A 23628-nucleotide genomic window follows, 5' to 3' on the forward strand; every position below is an offset into this window, starting at 1 on the left:
TGCTTGTACGCATATTTGTGTACAGATGATACGAGATGTAGACTCTGTTTGCAGTGCAGTCTAATTTTATGGACAAGTTTATTACTATGATGTAAAGCAATGTAATGTTTGAAGTGTGGAGAATGCCGCCTTTTTTTTTTTTTCTAATAAAAAGGGTGGTAAGAGTTATCCAGTGTTTGTGCAGTAGTTTTATAGAAACTGGCAAAGTGACTATTATGTAATCCTTGTGCTCTTTCTTCCCTGATTTCAACCCCCCGCCCCATCATCCTACACTCCCCTGCTGAGAGCACCAGCCAATCGCACCTCAGCAGGGGCCCTCCCTTGCTCTGATAAATAGCAGCGGGGACCAGGGAGGGTCTATCTGCCTGACTCTCCTTCCCTCAGCAGTCTCTCCTCACACATCACCTCAGTGCTACAGACTCCATCTGTGACCATGTCTGCCAGAGCTTTGAAGACCACCACCTTCTCCACTGTGTCCTCCAGGGGCCCATCCCAGGGCTACAGCAGCCGCTCCTTCTCGGGCTACGGCGACCGTGGTGTGGGTAGTGGCAGGCAGAGCTACGCTGTGCGCAGCTCCTATGGGGGAGTGGGCAGCAGTGGTGCCGCTGTGGGCGCTGGGGGGTTTAAAGTGACCGGTGGGTATATTGCTGGGGGGTCTGGACAAAGAGGAGGTGGAGTAGAGTGTGGCTATCTGGGCTTCGGTGGAGGTATGGGAGGTGGCATGGCCAATGAAGGGGTGGCCCCCATAACAGCGGTGACCGTGAACAAGAGCCTACTGGCCCCGCTGAACCTGGAGATTGACCCCAACATCCAGGTGGTCCGCACCCAGGAGAAGGATCAGATCAAGACCCTCAACAACCGCTTTGCTTCCTTCATTGACAAGGTCAGTCAACTTATAGATGAGATATTACTGTGAAGATAAACACCACTGTCCTAAGGACATTTAGTCTTTTATGACATAAAATGTTACATGGAGAAAATTGCAACAATAGCCACAAACAGCCAATACAGTCTGTTGCTTTTTTGTTTTTGTTTTGATGTTGTGTCTGTTCCTATGAGTGTTGGGATAAAGCTTTTAAATGCCACACAGAATAATAACTCAGGAATCTCAGAGGAAATGAGTGTATTGTAAGCCAAAATAGCTCAAGGTAAAAGTGGTCTGATTTCACAATGATTTCATCCTTTAGACAATCCCTGTGAAAACAGTATAACAAAAGGCAGTCTGCTTAAGGCCATGCACAATGATACTGCGGAGGCTCCAAGTTGTTTTCAGTAATGGCAAAGCTTCCTTACATTTTTTCACTCTCAAGTGAGATCATCGAGCTCAGATAAGAGGATGAACCTGGATACAAAGCATACAGTACAGTGCTGGGATGAAGAGCAGAACAATTTTGCTTGAAGGGGTGCATCCCAGTGTGAGCAATATCCTGCAAAAAGAGATTTAGTGGTTATGAAAGTAGATAAAGTTCCAGGTGTCCTCTTGTATTCCTGTTTTGCAAAATCTTATGTGGTGTGTTATTTTCAAATAATTTCCTGAATAATAACAGCCTTTACAAACACTTTCAGGAGAAAAAAAGAGTGGGCGTGGTCGAGGAAAGCTTTGCATGTAAGACAAGCTTGTTACTGTAAATACTGAGGGGAGTAGATCCCCATGGTAAAAATATCAACTAAACACTATCAGTAATCTGATACTCAATACTCACTTTATGAGACGGCATAATAGTCAATAAAGCAATTTCTTGAAATGACTGTTATGCACCCACTATCAAAAAGCTAGATAGATAGATAGATACAGTAGATAGATAAATGGATACAGTATATATATATATATATATATATATATATATATATATATATATATATATATATATATATATAGATAGATACAGTTGAGAGATAGATAGATAGATAGATAGATAGATAGACAGATAGATAGGTACATAGATACAGTAGATACAATAGATAGATAGATAGATAGATAGATAGATATATAAATAGATAGATAGATAGATGGATAGATGGATAAATAAATAGATAGATAGATAGATAGATAGATAGATAGATAGATAGATGGATAAATAAATAGATAGATAGATAGATAGATAGATAGATAGATAGATAGATAGATAGATAGATAGATAGATAGATAGATAGATAGATAGATAGATAGATAGATAGAACATTATGGTTTAAGGAGGCACCCTGGAGCAATGTAGGACAGAAGTTAAGCTGTAAATCAATCACGCTGAGACTAATTCTTCAGATCGTAAAACAAAGCTTGCATACCATTGTGATATGGCACACACTGAAGCAGAGCTGTGCGTCTTTCATCATGTTTGCCAAGACCCCACCCAGGGTCAGGGAACTCAATAGAAGAGTTGTAAAGAGGGAATTGGGAAACACTGCCTCTTTGTGTTGAAATGTGGCACTTGAGAATTGAGTAAGGGGTAATTGATGTGACATTTAGAGTGAGTTGGAGGTGGGAGAAGCTCAATTAGTCATTTTTGTTCAAGTCAATCTTCATGCGGTTCTTTGTCCATCAGCAAACAAAGTCAATCAATTCATGTTGTTTGAGTCACGCCCACCTTCTTTTTACATGCATTCTTTGTCTGACCACACCACATATGTCTCACTGACCACCCTGTCCATACATTATAGAGTTATTCATTTTGTTTTGCCATGAGAAAACAAGGAATGCACTATTATCTTCCCATTATTTTACTATCAATCCACTCACAGTCCTTCATGTATGATTCACAAAAGTATTCATTAATGTTGATTATTAAATTTTCTGTCTGCAGGTACGCTTCCTTGAACAGCAGAACAAAATGCTTGAGACCAAATGGAAACTTGTGCAGGAACAGACTACGTCTTGCTCCAACATCGATGCCATGTTCGAAGCCTACATTGCCAACTTGCGTAAGCAGCTAAACAACTTGGGTCACGAAAAAGCCAAACTTGAGTCTGACCTGCATCACATGACGAGCCTGGTTGAAGACTTCAAAAACAAGTGAGTGGAGTCGATGGTTTAAACCTTCAGTTTTACCCAAACTCCTTAATGCAGCTATAATCAATATTGTTATATAAAAAATTTATCAAATGACTACTTGCACCTAAAAGGAGTTGCTTGTAGTCAGTCACATCAGGCAAATGTTTTCAACAAACAGCTGTCTGTACATTTATTCAGATCTCAGTTTAAATTCCACTGACAGAAATCTTCTCATTTAGAATGCAGATTGCTACAGAGGAATCTATTCTATCTATCATCTATTTCATATTATTTCATTTTGTTTGAAAGCTGTCCTAATCAAAATTGTTATATTAACAATGGAAACAAAGAATACATGCAATATGAAAGGTTTACTTCTCAGCACTACAGAGCAATTATAGCTTATTTCAGTTCTTTGCTTTGATTGTACCACAGTTATAAAAACTCACTGTACACTACCTGCCCAGCGCCAAACAGATAGAGTTAGCGACCATCTGGTTGAAAATAGTGTCATCGTAGCAGGTGAAGAGCCAGATATTTCCCTCAGCAGTTAGCATAGACCATAAGGGAGCTAAAAGGAGAGTGAATATTGAACTTATGTTTGCCACATAGCCATAAACACGGCTCCAAATGAATTCTAATGTTGCTCCATATCTCTGGATGTGTAAATAGGCTACTATTTGCTAACAACTCAACTTTGTTTCACTGTGTGCATAATATACTGCATATGTCCTGCATGTTGATCAGAAGAAATTGAAAATATTAAAATACAAATTTGTAAAGAATTAAGAATTAGAATTGGGATATTAATTAATTCAGATTCAAATGACTTTTTTCCAGGTATGAGGATGAGATCAACAAGCGCAATGAGTGTGAGAACAGCTTTGTACTCATAAAGAAGGTCTGTTTATAGGTTTTCCAACATATCCTTGATCTTGAAACTATAATAGGCCTTTGAGTAGAGTGAGCGTTTTAAAGAGCTTTAACAATGAATATTCTCAATGTTGTTTTTTTCCTGCGCAGGACACTGATGCAGCCTATATGATCAAAGTGGAGCTGGAAGCCAAACTGGATGGGCTCTCTGATGAAATTGAGTTCCTAAGGCAGATATATGATACAGTAATAACCTTATTTCACTTTTTAGTGGCACACAAATAAATATTTGATGTAGCTGTATGTCATCTTAAAAGAAAGACCATTTTAAAAATGCCATTCCCTCTGTTATGTTCATGTATTATCCTGCGTAGGAAATCCACGAGCTGCAGAGCCAGATCAAGGACACCTCTGTTGTGGTGGAGATGGACAACAGCCGTAATCTGGACATGGACGCCATTGTCGCTGAAGTGCGTGCCCAATATGAAGACATCGCCAACCGAAGCAGAGCCGAGGCTGAGTCATGGTACCAGACGAAGGTGAGACCAATATTCCTGTCAAATTACAATTAAAAAATGCCAAAAATGTGACTAAATACAAACATTGGCAACACCTGGTTTGACAACTAAAACCCGGATTATCTTGTTGCATTTTGATGCGTGAGTCTGACTTGTCCCTGTCTGTACCAGTACGAAGAGATGCAGCAGTCAGCAGGCAGATATGGTGACGACCTGAAGTCAACCAAGGCTGAGATCGCTGACATGAACCGCAGGATAATGAGGCTCCAGTCTGAAATTGACATGGTGAAAGCACAGGTGAGCCTTACAGATTTCCGTTTTATATATTTAGACATATTTGACTATTATAGGATTTAGTCTTTAAAGTCGATGTCAAGATCAATTTTATTTGTATAGCACCTTTTATTAAAAGTAAACACAAATTGCTTTCCCTTTAAAACAGCATGCAAGTTAAAACAAAGCATGGATAGAAATAAGAATACAATAAAAGCATCAACACAACAAGACAATCGACAAAAACAAACAAAAACATACAAGTGCAAACACACACACACACACACACACACACACACACACACACACACACACACACACACACACAGAAAAGGTTTTGAGTTTGTTGTTAAATAGGGGTTTTTGATCAGTGAGCAAGTCAAAGATGTACTGAGGAGCTAAACCATTAAGTGTTTTACAGACTAGCAGACTATTTTGAAAGTGATTTTGTATTGTACTGGGAACCAATGAAGTGATTTGAGTACTGGAGTAATGTGTTCAAATTTACGTGTGCGTGTAAGGACTCTGGCTGCTACATTTTGAATAAGTTAGAAGTACAGTATTTCCCTTGATGACTTCTTTATTCCTTAATATTCCACAGTAATTCAGGAAACTGTGTTAGTAGTTATTGGCCTTATACTGACTATGCAGTACACTTCACTTTTGCTGTTCCTTCTTTACTCTTAGCGAACCAATTTGGAAGGTCAAATCGCAGAGGCTGAGGAGCGTGGTGAGCTGGCAGTGAAGGACGCTAAACTTCGCATCAGAGACCTAGAGGAAGCGCTCCAGAGAGCCAAGCAGGATATGACCCTTCAAGTCCGCCAGTACCAAGAACTGATGAATGTGAAGCTTGCTCTGGACATTGAGATCGCTACCTACAGGAAACTGCTGGAAGGAGAGGAGTACAGGTAAGATGTGGCTGTGACAGCACCGCCATGTGGAGGTGATGAGTAATATCTTTGCAGGAATATTTTTGCGTATATCTCATTGTGTTTAGCTTGCTCATGTCTTTTTCTGCTTTTTTCTATAGGTTAGCAACTGGAATCAAGACCAATATATCCAAGCACACTTGTAAGTTCATGTTCTACCTTGGAACAAACATTTTGTGTTTTTTGCCATGTTACAGTATAAATCCACGGACACTATAAAGAACGCAGAGATAAAGAAAAATCCCATTTTTGTATGTACAATAAGACTGGACAGGATAATTTTTGGGCAATAAAATAGCAGCTCCCCTTGACTGTTGTGTATCTAACTGGTTGTTAGGGCTGATAGTGTATTCATCAAGATATGATGAATACACTATCAGCCCTAACAACCAATTCCCACAGACACACTACAGTCAAGGGGAGCTGCTGCTTCTATTCATTGTTTTGATGCATTGTTATAAACAGAAGCCAGGTTGAGAGACTAGGTGACTACCAAAACTGTGTTTCCGTTTGCAAAACACCAAATGCAAGCTTCAAAAGGCATTTCATTTTTCAAACTCTTCACAAAATCATCAAAATTGCATATTGGTGTCTAAAAGGAGAAAAACAAATGTAACAAACTGTCATTTACATCAGATATTCCACATCACACCTACTGCAATATTCTCTCTGGTCAGACGCCTTTCATAAAATTGCTTGTGTGACAATTACGCGCCCAACTTTGCCATGGATGCATTGATGCTACTATAGGTGACGTGTTGGACAACGGTTTTCCCTCATTAGATTTCCGCACCTTTCAACCACACATCACTTCATTACACCTGCAAAACTGCTCTCAGTGACTGCACTAAATGTTCAGCAAACCGTGTTTTCTACGCGATGGGTGTGTGAAAACAAAAGAGAATTGCATTTGCTGTCATAGACCACAGTTATACTGATAATTGAATGCAAGTTAATTTGGATCAAATTAAATCACATACCACATCTCAACTGGCTTTGTGAGCCCACATCAGCTCCTGAGATCTCTAAGAATATGAGTAAAAACTCCCCCAAACCCTTTGCAGATAAAAAAATATCTTAAGATTATTATAATTTTCAATTCAATTCAATTTTATTTATAGTATCAAATCATAACAAAAGTTATCTCGAGACACTTTACAGATAGAGTAGGTCTAGACCATACTCTATAAATTCCAAAAGCCCAACAATTACAGTAATTCCCTCAAGAGCAAGCATTAGCAGTGGCTATTGCGACAGTGGCAAGAAAAAACTCCCTTTTAGGAAGAAACCTCGGCAGACCCAGACTCTTGGTAGGCGGTGTCTGACGGGCCGGTTGGGGGCGTGATGAACAGTGGTGATAACAGTCACATTAGAAGTCACATTGACTTTGAAGGTTATCGTGGAAGTTCATGTCATAGCAGGGCACATCGTGTCATACTGAGTATTGCAGTCTCCTATACGGATCCTGACTACTCTGTGCGTATGAACATCACAGCAGGGGCGTGGCGGGATGTAACGTGGCGCGCTGCAGAGCACGGGGGAGGCTGCGGATGCAGCAGGGCGCAGCAGGATGCAGCCGGAAATGCAGAGAATCGCAGAGCATAGCTCTGCGAAGAAGAAACATAAGGACTCCGGGGAGTAAACTCCCCAGAGCTAGATTAGTAACAAGCATTTCTGGGACAGGATGCATACAAAAGTAACAAGTAGAGATGAGAGAGCAGCTCAGTGTGTCTTAGGGAGGAACAGCCTCCCCGGCAGTCTAGAATTGTAATAGCATAACTTAAGAGAGGCAGGTTAAAGAGAGGTGCCTGGTCGGGCTAGAACTCCCCCCCCCAACCGGGTCGGGCTGTACTGGACCGCCTCCCTCTACTCTCGCTCGATTATTAATTATACAGTATAGAAAAAAAAAACTGATGACTACGAGGAGAAGCAGTGGGCGGGTTAGGTGGGCGCTTCAACTCCTCGTCCCTAACTATAAGCTTTATCAAAGAGGAGGGTTTTCAGTTTACTCCTAAATGTGGTAACGGTGTCTGCCTCTCGAACCCGACTGGGAGCTGGTTCCATAATACTGGAGCCTGATAGCTGAAGGCCCTGGCCCCCAGTCTACTTCCAGAGACTCTAGGAACCATAAGTAGCCCCGCATTCTGGGGCGCAGTGCTCTAGTGGGACAATAAGGTACTATGAGCTCTTCTAAGTATGATGGTGCTTGACCATTTAGAGCTTTGTAAGTCAGGAGGAGGATTTTAAATTCAATCCTATATTTCACTGGAAGCCAATGCAGAGAAGCTAATACAGGAGAAATATGATCTCTTCACTTAGTTCTCGTCAGAACACGTGCTGCAGCATTCTGGATCAGTTGGAGAGTCTTAATGGACTTATTTGGGCAACCTGATAATAAGGAATTGCAGTAATCTAGTCTAGAAGTAACGAATGCATGGACTAGTTTTTCAGCATCGTTTTGAGACAGGATATTCCTAATTTTGGCAATGTTACGAAGATGGAAAAAGGCTATTCTTGAGGTTTGTTTTAAGTGGGCGTTGAAGGATATATCCTGATCAAAAATAACTCCTAGATTTCTGACAGTAGTGCTGGAGGCCAGGGTAATACCATCCAGAGTAACTATATCTTTCAAAACGAAGTTCGGTGGTGCGTTGGTCCTATCACAATAACTTCAGTTTTGTCTGAGTTTAACATCAGGAAATTGTGGGTCATCCAGGATTTTATATCCTCAATACACGCTTTGAAGTCTTGCTAACTGACCACTTTCATCTGGCTTAATTGACAGATATAATTGGGTATCGTCTGCGTAACAGTGATAGTTAATCGAGTGTTTCCTAATAATATTACCTAGAGGAAGCATATATAAGGAAAATAGAATTGGTCCAAGCACTGAGCCTTGAGGAACGCCATGGCTAACTTTAGCGTGCTTGGAGGGTTTATCATTAACATTAACAAACTGGGATCGTTCAGAGAAATAGGACTTAAACCAGCTTAGTGCGATTCCTTTAATGCCAACTAAGTGTTCCAGTCTCTGTAACAGGATAGTATGGTCAATAGTGTCAAATGCAGCACTAAGATCTAGTTATTATAGACATGTGTACATCCAAATGTCTCCTCTTTTACCACGCTTTGCAAGATATATGGTTCTATTCTTAGTTCCTGATGTGAAGCACTTTGGATACCTGCTGGTTGTTGTAAAGCGCTATACAAATAATAATTTTGATTGATTGATTGATTTCCCCCACTATTGTATGTCCATGTTAACGATTGCCTTTTACTTCTGAATGTGCAGCTGTAAACTACAATGCCTATGGCCTGGAGAGCTCCCGAACCCCGTCCTACGTCAGCTGCTCCTTCGGCGGAGACAGGGCCAGCAGTGGTTCTGTCGCTGTCCTCGAGGGAGCAACAGTGAAGAGCGCCACAGTCACCAAGACAGAAACAGTGGTGATCAAGACGGAGGAGAAGAAGGAGGAGGAGGAGAAGAAGGAGCAGGAGGAGCAGCAGCAGCAGACAGCAACCGAGGAGCCAGCTGCTGAAGAGAAGGAGGAGCAGGAGCAGGCGGAGGCAGAAGTCGTGGCTGAGGAGTGATGTGTTAGTTCCTGTTTTGTCATATGTAGGATTGAAGATTTTGATCTCGGAAGTTAAGGAAAAGGACACAGACTCTGCTTTATTATCAAGTTTGTGAATGATTCCGTCACCAAGGTGCCTTCACCAAATACTGTTTCTGCTGTAAGAGGTCTATTCGTTCAGGTATCCTTAATAAAGATGTGCTAATGGATGAGTCTTTGTTCAGGTTTCTGAAAACTCTTACTGTAATACATTCTTTACTGTCAACTGTAGGCTTTGTCACTGCCCATGGTTCACTGCATCACACTTGTTTAGCCAGCAGGTGGCAGTATTGTATTATGTTTTCCTCTGCTGCTCTATGTTGTTTGAGGAACTGAAAGCACTAATGTCACATCAACTTAATATCATACTGCTGATAGGGGTAATGTGGGGAAAACAAATCTTATGCTAAACCTGCTGTAGTTAAACACTTAAATAAAATGAAAAATCTGTCACAAAAGTCTTCACGACTTCTGCAACTGTTGTCAATACCTGGAGTCCTGTTTGCTCGACAATAAATCTTCAAACTGTATTTTACTAATGCTCTGTTGTGTTTTGTTGGAGTGTAAGGTTCCATCAGACAGTGTTGGTGAAAGGGTTTCTAATCGTCTTGAAGGGACTTGCTATGTTATTCTGGTGTGTCAACACACACACACACACACACACACACACACACACACACACAACACACACACACACAAACACACACACACACACACACACACACACACACACACACAGACACAGCCTGCCTGAGTCCAGTAATGACCTAATTGTAGTGGTTTCTTTTTAACAAAATGAGTTGAAGGTCATGCATTCCCATAAAATGTCAGCAAATGTCATAATTCCAACACCTTTACATCACTAACTGTAAAAAATGATGTGTCTAAAGTTCACACAAAGCACATACAAAACAACGGAATCCAACGTCCAGTATTTCAGTAAATGCTTACTTAAGAGGCCTTGCAGCCTTAGAGGAACAGGTTTGAACTTGTGGATAGGGGGGCCACGCCCAAGGCTATACAACCTTAAGATTACAGTAAAACAGAAAACTGCACTAATCTCACAATACCACCCACTCGGACCTGCTGTAGTTAAACACTTAACGGTCCAATATGTAATATTTGTACTGTAATAAATCCAAAAATGACACCAATGCCTCATCAGATATTAAGGAAACATGTTAAACTGAAATACTATCTTTTCTGACAACAAGGCTAATGTCAGTATTTTTTCTTTTTGAAATTTACATTCCGTGACGGAATTTATGTTTATGTTTTGATCTGTGTGTTGTTATCAACTGCCCAGTTTGACAGCCAGGCCGGGTTGCCAGATATACCTGTAAAAACGTAAACCCAGCACGCTACAGCTGTAACGGTAGTACAGCCATGAAAGCAGCAAACAAACGAACAGGATCAACGGAGATAGATTCTACATGACATAAAAAAAAAAGAAAACAGCATGTTTCTAACAGTTGCGTGACCAGAGACGTAACAATATAAATATTGGAGATGTATTTGAAAAGGATGCAGAGTTGGCAGGTAAGCATTAGCTTCAGGCTAATTTATCACAGCTACTAGGGACGGGCATTTTTTGTCATTTCAACATTTGTGTACTCACATTGAATTATATAGCAAGAGTACCCGAGTTGGTTACTCGCAAAAACAATTGAGACATAGCCAGTAGTGATCCCGACTGGTCCTGGCTAACGCCGCCATGCTAACCCTGCTAACTGTTAATGTTACCCGGAGGACCAGGCAAGCAGCCCATGGCTGTTTACAGCGTGTAGCCTCTTCAGCGGCTGGAGCCGACAACGGTGAGTTATTTTAAACCACGAGAGGGGGGCTGTAAATCGGAAAGAGAGGACTGTGAGTTTGCAGTGTGTTCAGCGATTGTTGCCGTAATTCTAATCCAATGAAGTGTGTTCCGTCGGCAAGGTAGTGGTATTTTTAGCGGTACGTATTGTAATTCTAAGCCGAGGAAGTGTGCCTGACTGAGAGGACAGTGAGGTTGTTGTGTTTTTAGCGGTTCATACTGTAATTTTAAGCCAAAAAAGTGTGTCTGTCAGTTGGTTACAGAGCTCCGCGTGAGCACGGGCTTTTATGACTGTCAATATAGCCAGCATCTAACGTTAGCTACTCGGCTGTGCTGTGGAGTAACGTCTGGCTATGTGAGAAAAGCATCTAGCAACATTGTTGTGAATGCTGCGGTCTCAACCTGGCAACCCCCGTGAACTTCGAGTCTGGGCAGGAGGGGGCGGGGGAGACGACTCTCCAGTATTTTGTATTGGTAGTGCAGTAACTATTTTAACCGCTAGCTGCCAGTATTACACACAATATTACATATTGCACCTTTAAATAAAATGAAAAATCTGTCACAAAAGTCTTCACGACTTCTGCAACTGTTGTCAATACCTGGAGTCCTGTTTGCTCGACAATAAATCTTCAAACTGTATTTATGCTCTGTTGTGTTTTGTTGGAGTGTAAGGTTCCATCAGTGTTGGTGAAAGGGTTTCTAATCGTCTTGAAGGGACTTGCTATGTTATTCTGGTGTGTCAACACACACACACACACACACACACACACACACACACACACACACACACACACACACACATTATATGATATTCTACACATTTTTCCAAGTCCCAGCCTGCCTCAGTCCAGTAATGCGCTAATTGTAGTGGTTTCTTTTTAACAAAATGAGTTGAAGGTCATGCATTCCCATAAAATGTCAGCAAATGTCATAATTCCAACACCTTTACATCACTAACTGTAAAAAATGATGTGTCTAAAGTTCATACAAAGCACATACAAAAGAATTGAATCCAACGTCCAGTATTTCAGTAAATGCTTACTTAAGAGGCCTTGCAGCCTTAGAGGAACAGGTTTGAACTTGTGGATAGGGGGGCCACGCCCAAGGCTATACAACCATAAGATTACAGTAAGACAGAAAACTGCACTAATCTCACAATACCACCCACCATTCATTGCTCTTACTGTAACAGAACTCTGGCTGATCACATACACCAAGGCAGACTGGAGCATTTTAATGTTTGAAGTCTTGATTAGTTAACTGCATAAACATGATATCACAGAGAGCAGTCTTTTCACACAAATGTGCTCACAGCAATAGTTGTAGTCATTCCAGAACTTCACCTCTCGTCTTATTGTGCTTAAAAGCTTCAGCTCAGAACACAAACTGTGCATGTATAAAAAAGCTGTGTTGGTTTACAGTGACTCTGCTTTTATTTAAGGAATTAGAAAACCTATTTGCATCAGAAGTGGAAGATGGACAAAGATTTACTTTGGCCAAAAGCAAAATATCACGGTGAAAACAAAAACAAGCAAATAGAGAAATGCCGCGAGTCGCCCCGAGCACAATGGAAAGGAGTTACAAAGCTTTTTAATTCACCTAAAGGCAATAAACGAAAACATTGTTAGATTTGTTTTGTTTCATATGTTTATTTGTAAGGGACAGTGTGCAATTTAGATATTACCTTACTTTAATAGTGCTATTATATGACTTGATAAGCCAGTAATAACCAAAAGGCAACAGATAACAGTGGGCCACAATTGAGTCATGCAATCAAAAGAGTAAAACTGAACAAACATTTACGTCAGTAATTACATGAGCCATAAATTATGACAACAAATTCCAGGTGTGTCCGGGTGTATTTCTTTGTAGTCTTCCATGGAAACATCTGTTGTTTTCCGTTGAGTGTGCGACTTGCAACATTTTAGCAAAAAGAATAATCAAATTGCTTCAAAGTCTTCACTACATTTATATTACATGAGTCTTGACAGATGTGGATGTAAACTGCAACTTGACTGGTTGGCGGAGACATAAAACCACAAGGCAGCAATTCTAGTTTTTTGTTGTTGTTGCCATTTTCATAATTTACTGTGTGTACTGTACTATAGTTTCTTTAAAAAAAAAAAAGAGACTACAATTCCATTGAGACCATTTTCAGGTGTTTCAAGTGACATGATACGTTCTTTCACACTTTACACAGATAATACAAACAAGATATAACATTTGAAGTGAGCTTTAAAGGTGGTGGTAGGTGGATTTCGTTACCTTCGGACAGAGCCAGGCAAGCTGTTTCCCCTTGTTTTCAGAAAGTGGTATCTCCTAATATAACTCTCCGTCAGAGAGCAAATAAGCTTGTTTACCAAAACTCTGGCTTTAAGTGAGCAATGGTAACAACTTCTATGTATCAAATTAGAAATAATCATTCTGAAAAACACTACTATGTGTTAGCACTATTTTAATATTGAAGCTGCTGCATCTAAGCCCTGTCATATTACTGCTGGTAAGTTCACAGTGCATCATATTCTATCATGTTAAACATTGTAGCTGTAAAGTAACTACAGCTATCAGATAAATCTAGTGGAGGAAAAGTACAAGTGCAAACTTAAAATAGTCAAGTAAAGTACCTGAAAATTCTACAGGTAGCCTACAGTATTGGAAAGTAAAAAAGGTACATTGTAGCTGTTGTTCAGATTAGCAGACTCCTTTTCTGCAGCGTAACATATGCACAATCCCATTTAAACTGTGAGCTACTCTACAGCTGATGAACAGTGCAGATACTTTCATAGTAATACTATAGTAATGATGGTTGCATCAGTGTCCACAAAATCATGTTAGGGTTGATGTATGTAGGTATGGTCAGTACAATATGAATATGTATTGTGTGTTAGAGGTGTATGCCCTGCTGATTGCAACCTGAACCTTGTTTTATGGGAGCTGGTGTGCTTGTTTACCCTGCAGAGGAATCCATTTTGACAGCCTCTGCTACACAGACAAACTGTTCTGTAACATACATATCTATGCTGCTGCAGCTGCTGGTGGACCTGCAATTTGGTCTGCTGATCTAAATCCACAATCTTTTCTCAATGATTAAAATTAATTCATGCATAAATTCGTTCAAAACATTTATTCATTCACTAACAGTTGCCCAATCTGCCCCTAGGAGGCAGGGTACTACTCGACCACGACTCTACAGATGACACAACGAACGATGATGCAGGCCCATGTGTTGAGCCAAACCTGACAAAGTCCCACATTAATGTTTGCTGTTGCACGGTAACTTTACAATTTTTATTTTTTATTTTTATTTAACCTTTATTTAACCAGGTTAGTCTCATTGAGATATAAAATCTCTTTTTCAAGAGAGACCTGGCCAAAATAGCAGAACAAGTATGTTACATAAAACAACAATTTACAATCACAAAAAAATCACAAAAGAGGCAAAGACATCTCAAGTGCATTTCAATTAAATAAAAGTACCATTAGTTAGAACATTTGCACGTGTGGATGGACTCATGTTCTATTGTTTTAACATAACCTTTAAAATCGTTTAAGAAAATTCTGTAGTTTGTGTTTTCTGTAGGTCATTCCAAGTAGAAGGAGCAGCAAACATGAAAGCCTTTTTAAACATCTCTGTCCGGGCTTGAGGTACATTCACTGAAATAGTGTTCTGGGACCGTAAACCATAAGTACTCAGGAAATTCAGATATGTAACATGGGAGCCTGCCTAAAATGCCTTTGTATATGAATATATAAAGGTAAGTAAGCCTGTGAATAAAACCTTTGTAAGAGTGGCAAGTACCTAACGGAAAATAAGTCCTGAGAAAAAAACAGTGAAACAAAATACAGATATGTAAGAGTGAGGTATAGAGTGGAGGCTGCAGTGACACTTGCCTGAGTTCTGCCATTGATTGATGAGCAGCCCACATTCCTAAGCATAACCAAGAGTTAACAGCATGCTGTGTAGTTACAGGTTCCAGTTTTACCCATATGTTATGTATTGTTATCTCTACAATACACCTCTGTCTACTACTGTGCAGTGTGCTAGAATCAAGAGTAAACATGTCCACACCTCAATGAGAAAAGAAAAGAAAGTTTCTCTTATCTTCATCCAATTGCCTGCAGGCAAATGTTGTAATACTGCAGTTCTTTGTCATAATCAGTCCTTTTTTGTTAATCTGCAAACTATATACCAATATCTATAGGGTAATAGAATATTTGTTCAAAATAGCTCCTTTTGGGAACATTTTCAGTGCAGTATATGTAGCCTAATACAGGACCTAGCTAATAACACACAAATATATGCACATGTGTATGATTAAATACCAAACAGGAGAGTACTCAGCACTAGTATTATATATTAGAAAAATCATAAAAGAAAACCATTTGTCTCAATGATGGTCTCACGCCAGGTCGTGTAATAGTCACGTTATTTTGATTCATAAATTTGTGTACAGTTTACGATTTTGACGTTTTTTTCGTGTATATGCAACGACTTATTTTGACGTTTTTTTTGTGTACATGCAACGACTTTTGAACGTGTACAGGTGACGCTTTTCGAACCTGCTCTGGGGGACGCGACAACGGGGAAATGAAGCGCAACACGCCGGCCAAAACAACGGGACGGGCCGCCACTCGCGGGCCGCCACTCGCAGGACGCAATCCACGGGCGCAGGGGCACACAACAACGGGGAAATGAAACGCCACAATAACTGGACGGTTGTGGTTAGGAAAAACTGTCATGTGTGAACCATCACACGCGGGACACACCAACAAAGGAACTGCAACACTCGGGACGCCATCCCCGGGGTGAAAGTCCTGTGTTTTCTGACCCATCCACCACCCCGACCAACGGCCCTACGCGGACCTTATCAATATTACACGCTACCGTCAGCGTTCTGGGATCACGAAATATGCTTCCCATTAAAATGCATTGCTTTCAATTTCGTAATCGGCACACAAAAAAAAAGGCATTTACGTAACCTGACCCAAACTCTGACCCAAACTTTAGCATGGCAACAAGGCGCTTCCACTTAATTTGCCTATTGTATATAATGTGAAAGCTGTTCTGATTCACTTATACTAAAGGCCAAAAAAGAAACACAACGACAACTTCTTAGATAAACTATTAATGATTGATGACTCTCCAGGGTTTATGATTTAGGCGTGTAAACTGTCAGATTTAATCTTCTCATTACACTAAAACTACACCAGCGGCAAAAAATTAAACCGTCATGTTTGTCTCATGCAGGCTTTGTCAGGACTTGTTTTAAAAGGATACAAGACAAAGTTTTTAAACCATGGATAAAAGACAAAAAGATGTTCTCTTAGCTCAAGCAACAGGTCGGAATTCCTCTGCAGGCTCTGGGCGGAGACCGCTGACAGGTAGAGGATCAAATTCTGTAGAAAGAAACTTCCTAGATGCCTGGTGAAGGTGTGCCCTTTTTCTTGTTTTAAAACCAAAGTATGCAACAAAATCAACACAGCTTTTAAACAGCTTTTGCTTTCAAAAGAAGTCAGCCTCAGTAATAAACTTAACTATCATAACTATCACCTTGCTGACAATATCAACATTAGAACCCAAAGTATAAACTTTGTAAAAGAAGAAATTATGGCAGAGTTGTAGAATGTACAGGTGTGCCTAACAAAAAGGCAGGTGAGTGTATATCCAAAGCAATCATTTAATTCAACAAGTTGCATAATATCATCACAGGATGAGAGGAAGTAAGTGGTCTTTAATTTCCAATCCAGGTCGCCACAACTCTTTACTGGTACATCATGCTTTCTTCACTAATCCTTTTCATCAATCTTGCCTTCATTTGAATATAATATCGTATATGTAGTATCACAAATTTATTGAGCAAGATTTCCATCCATCCATCCATCCATCTTCGTCCGCTTATCCGGTGTCGGGTCGCGGGGGGAGCAGCTCCAGCAGGGGACCCCAAACTTCCCTTTCCCGAGCAACATTAACCAGCTCCGACTGGGGATCCCGAGCGTTCCCAGGCCAGGTTGGAGATATAATCCCTCCACCTAGTCCTGGGTCTTCCCGAGGCCTCCTCCCAGCTGGACGTGCCTGGAACACCTCCCTAGGGAGGCGCCAGGGGCATCCTTACCAGATGCCCGAACCACCTCAACTGGCTCCTTTCGACGCAAAGGAGCAGCGGCTCTACTCCGAGCTCCTCACGGATGACTGAGCTTCTCACCCTATCTCTAAGGGAGACGCCAGCCACCCTCCTGAGGAAACCCATTTCGCCGCTTGTACCCTGGATCTCGTTCTTTCGGTCATGACCCAGCCTTCATGACCATAGGTGAGGGTAGGAACGAAAACTGACCGGTAGATCGAGAGCTTTGCCTTCTGGCTCAGCTCTCTTTTCGTCAACGGTGCGATAGATTGAATGCAATACCGCACCCGCTGCGCCCGATTCTCCGACCAATCTCCCGCTCCATTGTCCCCACTCACGAACAAAACCCCAAGGTACTTGAACTCCTTCACTTGGGGTAAGGACTCATTCCCTACCTGGAGAAGGCATTCCATCGGTTTCCTGCTGAGAACCATGGCCTCCGATTTAGAGGTGCTGATCCTCATCCCAACCGCTTCACACTCGGTTGCGAACCGATCCAGTGAGTGCTGAAGGTCGCAGGGCCGATGATGCCATCAGGACCACATCATCTGCAAAGAGCAGCGATGAGATCCCCAGCCCACCAAACTGCAACCCCTCCCCACCCCGACTACGCCTCGATATCCTGTCCATAAATATTACAAACAGGATTGGTGACAAAGCGCAGCCCTGGCGGAGGCCAACCCTCACCTGAAACGAGTCCGACTTACTACCGAGAACCCGGACACAGCTCTCACTTTGGTCATACAGAGATTGGATGGCCCTGAGTAGAGACCCCTCACCCCATACTCCCGCAGCACCTCCCACAGTATCTCCCGGGGACCCGGTCATACGCCTTCTCCAAATCCACAAAACACATGTAGACCGGTTGGGCATACTCCCAGGCTCCCTCCAGGATCCTTGCGAGAGTGAAGAGCTGGTCCGTTGTTCCACGACCAGGACGGAATCCGCATTGTTCCTCCTCAACCCGAGGTTCGACTATCGGCCGAACCCTCCTTTCCAGCACCTTGGAGTAGACTTTACCAGGGAGGCTGAGAAGTGTGATACCCCTATAATTGGCACACACCCTCTGGTCCCCCTTTTTAAAAGAGGAACCACCACCCCAGTCTGCCACTCCTTTGGCACCGTCCCCAGACTTCCACGCAATGTTGAAGAGGCGTGTCAACCAGGACAGCCCCTCCACACCCAGAGCCTTGAGCATTTCTGGACGGATCTCATCAATCCCGGGGCTTTGCCACTGTGTAGTTGTTTGACTACATCAGTGACTTCCGCCTGGGAAATCGGCGACAATCCCCGTTATCCTCCAGCTCTGCCTCTAACATAGAGGGCGTATTAGTCTGATTCAGGAGTTCCTCAAAGTGCTCCCTCCACCGCCCTATTACCTCCTCAGTGGAGGTCAACAGTGTCCCATCCTTACTGTACACAGCTTGGATGGTTCCCCGCCCCCCCCTGCGAACAGTTTTCCAGAAACACTTTGGTGCCGACCGAAAGTCCTTCTCCATGTCTTCTCCAAACTTCTCCCACACCCGCTGCTTTGCCTCTTTCACGGCAGAGGCTGCAGCCCTTCGGGCCCTTCGGTACCCTGCAACTGCCTCCGGAGTCCTCCGAGATAACATATCCCGGAAGGACTCCTTCTTCAGTCGGACGGCTTCCCTGACCACTGGTGTCCACCACGGTGTTCGTGGGTTACCGCCCCTTGAGGCACCTAAGATCCTAAGACCACAGCTCCTCGCCGCAGCTTCAGCAATGGAAACTTTGAACATTGTCCACTCGGGTTCAATGCCCCCAGCCTCCACAGGGATGCACGAGAAGCTCCGCCGGAGGTGTGAGTTGAAAGTCTGTCGGACAGGGGCCTCCTCCAGACGTTCCCAATTTACCCGCACTACACGTTTGGGCTTACCAGGTCTGTCCAGAGTTTTCCCCACCCCTGACCCAACTCACCACCAGATGGTGATCGGTTGACAGCTCTGCCCCTCTCTTCACCCGAAAGTGTCCAAAACATACGGCCTCAGATCAGATGAAACGATTATGAAATCGATCATTGACCTTCGGCCTAGGGTGCTCTGGTACCAGGTACACTTATGAGCATCCCTATGTTCGAACATGGTGTTCGTTATAGACAATCCATGACTAGCACAGAAGTCCAACAACAAACAACCACTCTGGTTTAGATCAGGGAGGCCGTTCCTCCCAATCACGCCTCTCAGGTGTCTCCATCATTGCCCACGTGTGCGTTGAAGTCCCCAGCAGAACAATGGAGTCCCCACTGGAGCCCCATGCAGGACTCCAGTCAAGGTCTCCAAGAAGGCCGAATACTCCGAACTCCTGTTTGGTGCATATGCACAAACAACAGTCAGAGTTTTCCCCCCACAACCCGCAGGCGTGGGGAGGCGACCCTCTCGTCCACGGGGTAAACTCCAACACAGCGGCGCTCAGCCGGGGCTTGTGAGTATCCCCACACCCGCCCGGCGCCTCACACCCTGGGCAACTCCGAGAAGAAAAGAGTCCAACCCCTATCCAGGAGTATGGTTCCAGAACCGAGACTGTGCGTAGGTAAGCCCCACCAGATCTAACCGTGGCGCTCCACCTCCCGCACCAGTTCCGGCTCCTTCCCCACAGAGGTGTGACGTTCCACGTCCCCAGAGCCAGCGTCTGCCGCCCGGGTCTGGTCCGTCGAGGCCCCTGACCTTCACTGCCACCCATGTGGCATCGCACCCGACCCCAACGGTTCCTCCCACAGGTGGTGGGCCCATGGGCTGGAGAGATGGGAGCCACGTCGCTTGTTCGGGCTGTGCCCGGCCGGGCTCCGTGGCAAACCCGGCCACCAGGCGCTCGCCGACGAGCCCGCCGTCTGGGCCTGGCTCCAGACGGGGGCCCCGGGCTTCCTCCGGGCAGGGTCACTCCATCTCTACCTTGCTTCTTCTGAGCAAGATTTCATTATCCAAAAGCTTGACATTAGTGTGGCTTGGGAGCCTGCCTTCCTACTAAATTAAAAAGTGAGACAATAAATAAATCAATTACTAAAGGCCACTAGGGTTAGGTATCATTTGTTTTTTTCCCCCAATACCGGTGCTAAAACTGTTGTGGTGTTGAGTGTTTCTGTTTCCCTGTTTTTGATGATTATTATGGTTGGGTATATTTCTGTTTCTATTTCCTGTATTTCCCTGTTGATTGTGTATGTTTCTGTGAGGATTGTTTATGTGTCTGTTTATCCTGTTTTGACTGTGTATTATTCGGAGTAGGGTGTGTTTCTGTTTCCCATTTTATTTTGGTCGATTTGTCCTCTTGCCATGTCCTAAAATAGATCCTGATATATGGGCTTTGGCTCCAGGCTATAGACCAGACCAGCATCACAGAGGCTCCCTGTGAGAGGGAAGAATCGCGCTGTCACATCAGGAGAGAAACAGCTGTTGTGTAGCGTGTTAATCAAGACTTTCACAGTGATATATGAGGCTCATAAGAAACGTGAATATTGTCAGTCAGTGTGGTAAATGATGCTGGTGACAGTTACTACTGATGGATAGCTAACGTTAGCTTTAGTGGGAAGCTGCTAACAGTTGAGCAGCATCAGACTGTCATCTCCAACTAAATCTCAGCTTATAGATTGAACAGTTGGTTATTAATGACTTAATTAATGGTTGATTCATTACAGACGACACTCAGCCTAACAGTAGTGATTTAATCAGATATGTATTTCTACATTTAGCAGTAGCGGCCACCGTGTTGGGTCATTGGTCTACGGATACGGGGGAAGACTGAGGGGACATGACGGCGATCAACCTTAGTTTATTAAGGTATTGTGAATGCTCAGGCGAGGTTATACAATAAACATTAGACATGTGTATAAAACAAACCATCTGTTTAACAAGAAAAAATTCCACACACATTTGTCAAAATTATGATCCAAACACATGTCAAATTGCATGACTTCTATGGGACCGTCTGTTTTCTATCCCCCAAAAGGGGGCGTGGCCTTGAGTTTTAGCTAAGTACCCGTATGTGCCGGTTGTGCGTATATACTGTAGGTAGATGCACGGATGATGGTGGGGCTGAATAAAGGCAAGAAGCAGAAGAAATGATGGTTATGGAGATACCTAGAGAACAATAATTCAGCAGCAGCCCTGGCAGAGGGAGAACAACTGGGCGTTTCAAAAAGCTTGAATAGACCGCTAGGTTGTAAAGGTGCATTGGACAATGTCATGTGTGAATGCTGCATTGCAACTTAAGCTGTTTGCCTGAACTTACTTGCAGGCCTAACCTAATTTGTGTACAATCAAATTACTACAAACTAGTTGACAAACAGAAAACCTGGGGCCATGTATTCCATCATAGGAGTAGTTTGTTGGTGATGACACTGCCATGTGCTGGGTGCCCTGTGCACTTAATAGGAACTTGCAACTTATAATTTTGGCCATGGCAGATACACAATGGGAACAAACAAAGGGCAAACCTTTGCAGGAGGTTATTCACACCTTCACTGCTGCACCCCTCTCAATCTTTCTAAACATTTCTGTTTGGTTTCTATAACCTGTCAAAGACGCTAGCTGGTTTAAGGATCATCTGTCATGAAACTGACTGACAAGTCGTTCAGTCCCTGCAGGGCATCCCTTGAAGGCGGTAGTGAAAAGATACTTTGGGGCACCTGACAGCTGGACCAACCAGTCAGCTGGTCCAGTTTGGTTCCAACTATGTATCTAAGAAATGATCTGACAGAACTGAGCAGCCCTGCCCAGAGGGTGTAGCTCTAAATGGTAGATGGCATCCAACCTCAGGAAATATTTCTAGAGTTACTTAGAATCACAACTTGACAGTTTGCCAATCAAAACTCAACTTTCTTCTTTTCCTAAACCCAACTGTGCTGTTGTCCCGCGGCCCGTTATTGTGCCGTTGTTGTCCCGCAGCCCGTTCTTCTTTTCCTAAACTCAACCCGTCCTGCTGTATACAGCTATGCAATGGTTGGTATTATAAAAAACGTGCTGACCATCATGAAAAAAAAAAAAGCATGCTGACCATAATGAAAAAACCGAGATAAATGTGTTTGTGTACACAAATCTAATAGATTAAATTACGTGACCATTTCACCAACTGCCTTGAGACTGTGTTGGAATGCAGCATTGCAACTTAAGCCGTTTGCCTGAACTTACTTGCAGGCTACACCTAATTTGTGTACAATCAAATTACTACAAACTAGTTGACAAACTAGGGGCCATGTATTCCATCATAGGAGTAGTTTGTTGGTGATGACACTGCCATGTGCTGTGTGCCCTGTGCACTTAATAGGAACTTGCAACTTATAATTTTGGCCATGGCAAATACACAATGGGAACAAACAAAGGTCAAACCTTTGCAGGAGGTTATTCACACCTTCACTGCTGCACCCCTCTCAATCTTTCTAAACATTCCTGTTTGGTTTCTATAACCTGTGAAAGACGCTAGCCGGTTTAAGGATCAACTGTCATGAAACTGATTGACAAGTCGTTCAGTCCCTGCAGGGCATCCCTTGAAGGTAGGTAGATACTTTTGGTTCTTTCATAACTCTGGGCCAGTCTGGGGCACCTGACAGCTGGACCAACCAGTCAGCTGTTCCAGTCTGGTTCCAACTATGTATCTAAGAAATGATCTGACAGAACTGAGCAGCCCTGCCCAGAGGGTGTAGCTCTAAATAGTAGATGGTATCCAACCTCAGGAGATGTTTCTAGAGTTACTTAGAATCACAACTTGACAGTTTGCCAATCACAAATTGTTAGATCAACATTAATTTTACTCCACAGATATGATAACAGCACAGAAGCAAAGTTGCATAACCCTATTTGTTCTGTCCAAATGATTCATTATAAAAGAAAAGCTTTTGGCCACAACAAAAGACCATATGTTTTCCTTCCTAACTCACCTATTACCGTAAGAAAAAAGCTTTATTTTTGTTGTATTGCTATGCAAATGCCTATTTTGTGGTAATCTTTTAAACTTCCCTGCCAAGACTTTCTGCACGCAAATTATGTGTCAAAAAGTGACAAAGATGTGACGATGTGCGATTCAGGTCAATCATCATGATTGAGTAACTCGCTGTCACAGGGCCTATAGTCTATAAGCTATAGGGCTGCCTAACATGCCATAAAAGGTGTGTGCAGGGTGTTGAATTTTTGTGTCACACAACACTCATTGTGAAATACTTGAGGTGAGGGCTGTCCTGCAAACTTAATCACAGATTCCCAACTCTGATAAAAATGCTTGTGCGTGTGCACAAACACAATCTCTGTTTGTCTGCGTCTCTCATACAATTACTTTCACTCTAAAGAATGCATGGGTGTGACAGACTAAATTCTCCTGGTCATGCTTTTGAACACTTAGTTGAAATCAAAATAACTACTTTGTCTTTAAAAGGTTTACTATTACCACTTATAATTCATATCTTTAAAAATTGTGCAGAGAAATGATAACCTTTGCACAAGCAAACACTTGTTAAAAGTTCTAATTAAACAAGGTGCATTATGGCAATTCACTAAAAT

At 42.7% G+C, this 23628-nt stretch overlaps 1 protein-coding gene across 1 annotated transcript; it reads left to right on the forward strand.

Moving 5' to 3' along the window:
- The first annotated feature begins 239 nt into the window (after positions 1 to 239).
- LOC114554086 (keratin, type II cytoskeletal 8) lies at positions 240 to 9725 on the forward strand. The gene is made up of 9 exons (XM_028575681.1): positions 240 to 883; positions 2802 to 3010; positions 3830 to 3890; positions 4013 to 4108; positions 4237 to 4401; positions 4552 to 4677; positions 5341 to 5561; positions 5684 to 5724; positions 8875 to 9725. The coding sequence occupies exons 1-9, from the start codon at positions 434 to 436 to the stop codon at positions 9168 to 9170; spliced, it is 1665 nt and encodes a 554-aa protein (XP_028431482.1). The 5' UTR covers positions 240 to 433; the 3' UTR covers positions 9171 to 9725.
- The last annotated feature ends 13903 nt before the right edge of the window (positions 9726 to 23628 follow it).

The sequence above is a fragment of the Perca flavescens genome, chromosome 4 (assembly GCF_004354835.1).
Source record: "Perca flavescens isolate YP-PL-M2 chromosome 4, PFLA_1.0, whole genome shotgun sequence".
NCBI lineage: Eukaryota > Metazoa > Chordata > Actinopteri > Perciformes > Percidae > Perca > Perca flavescens.

What these genes read in the sequence shown, in the direction of transcription:
- LOC114554086 (XM_028575681.1), top strand. Translation starts at nt 434, where the DNA reads ATGTCTGCCAGAGCTTTGAAGACCACCACCTTCTCCACTGTGTCCTCC. An exon ending in GTTGAAGACTTCAAAAACAA is followed by an intron (nt 3,011 to 3,829) that starts GTGAGTGGAGTC and finishes ACTTTTTTCCAG; the next exon opens with GTATGAGGATGAGATCAACA. An exon ending in TAAGGCAGATATATGATACA is followed by an intron (nt 4,109 to 4,236) that starts GTAATAACCTTA and finishes TATCCTGCGTAG; the next exon opens with GAAATCCACGAGCTGCAGAG.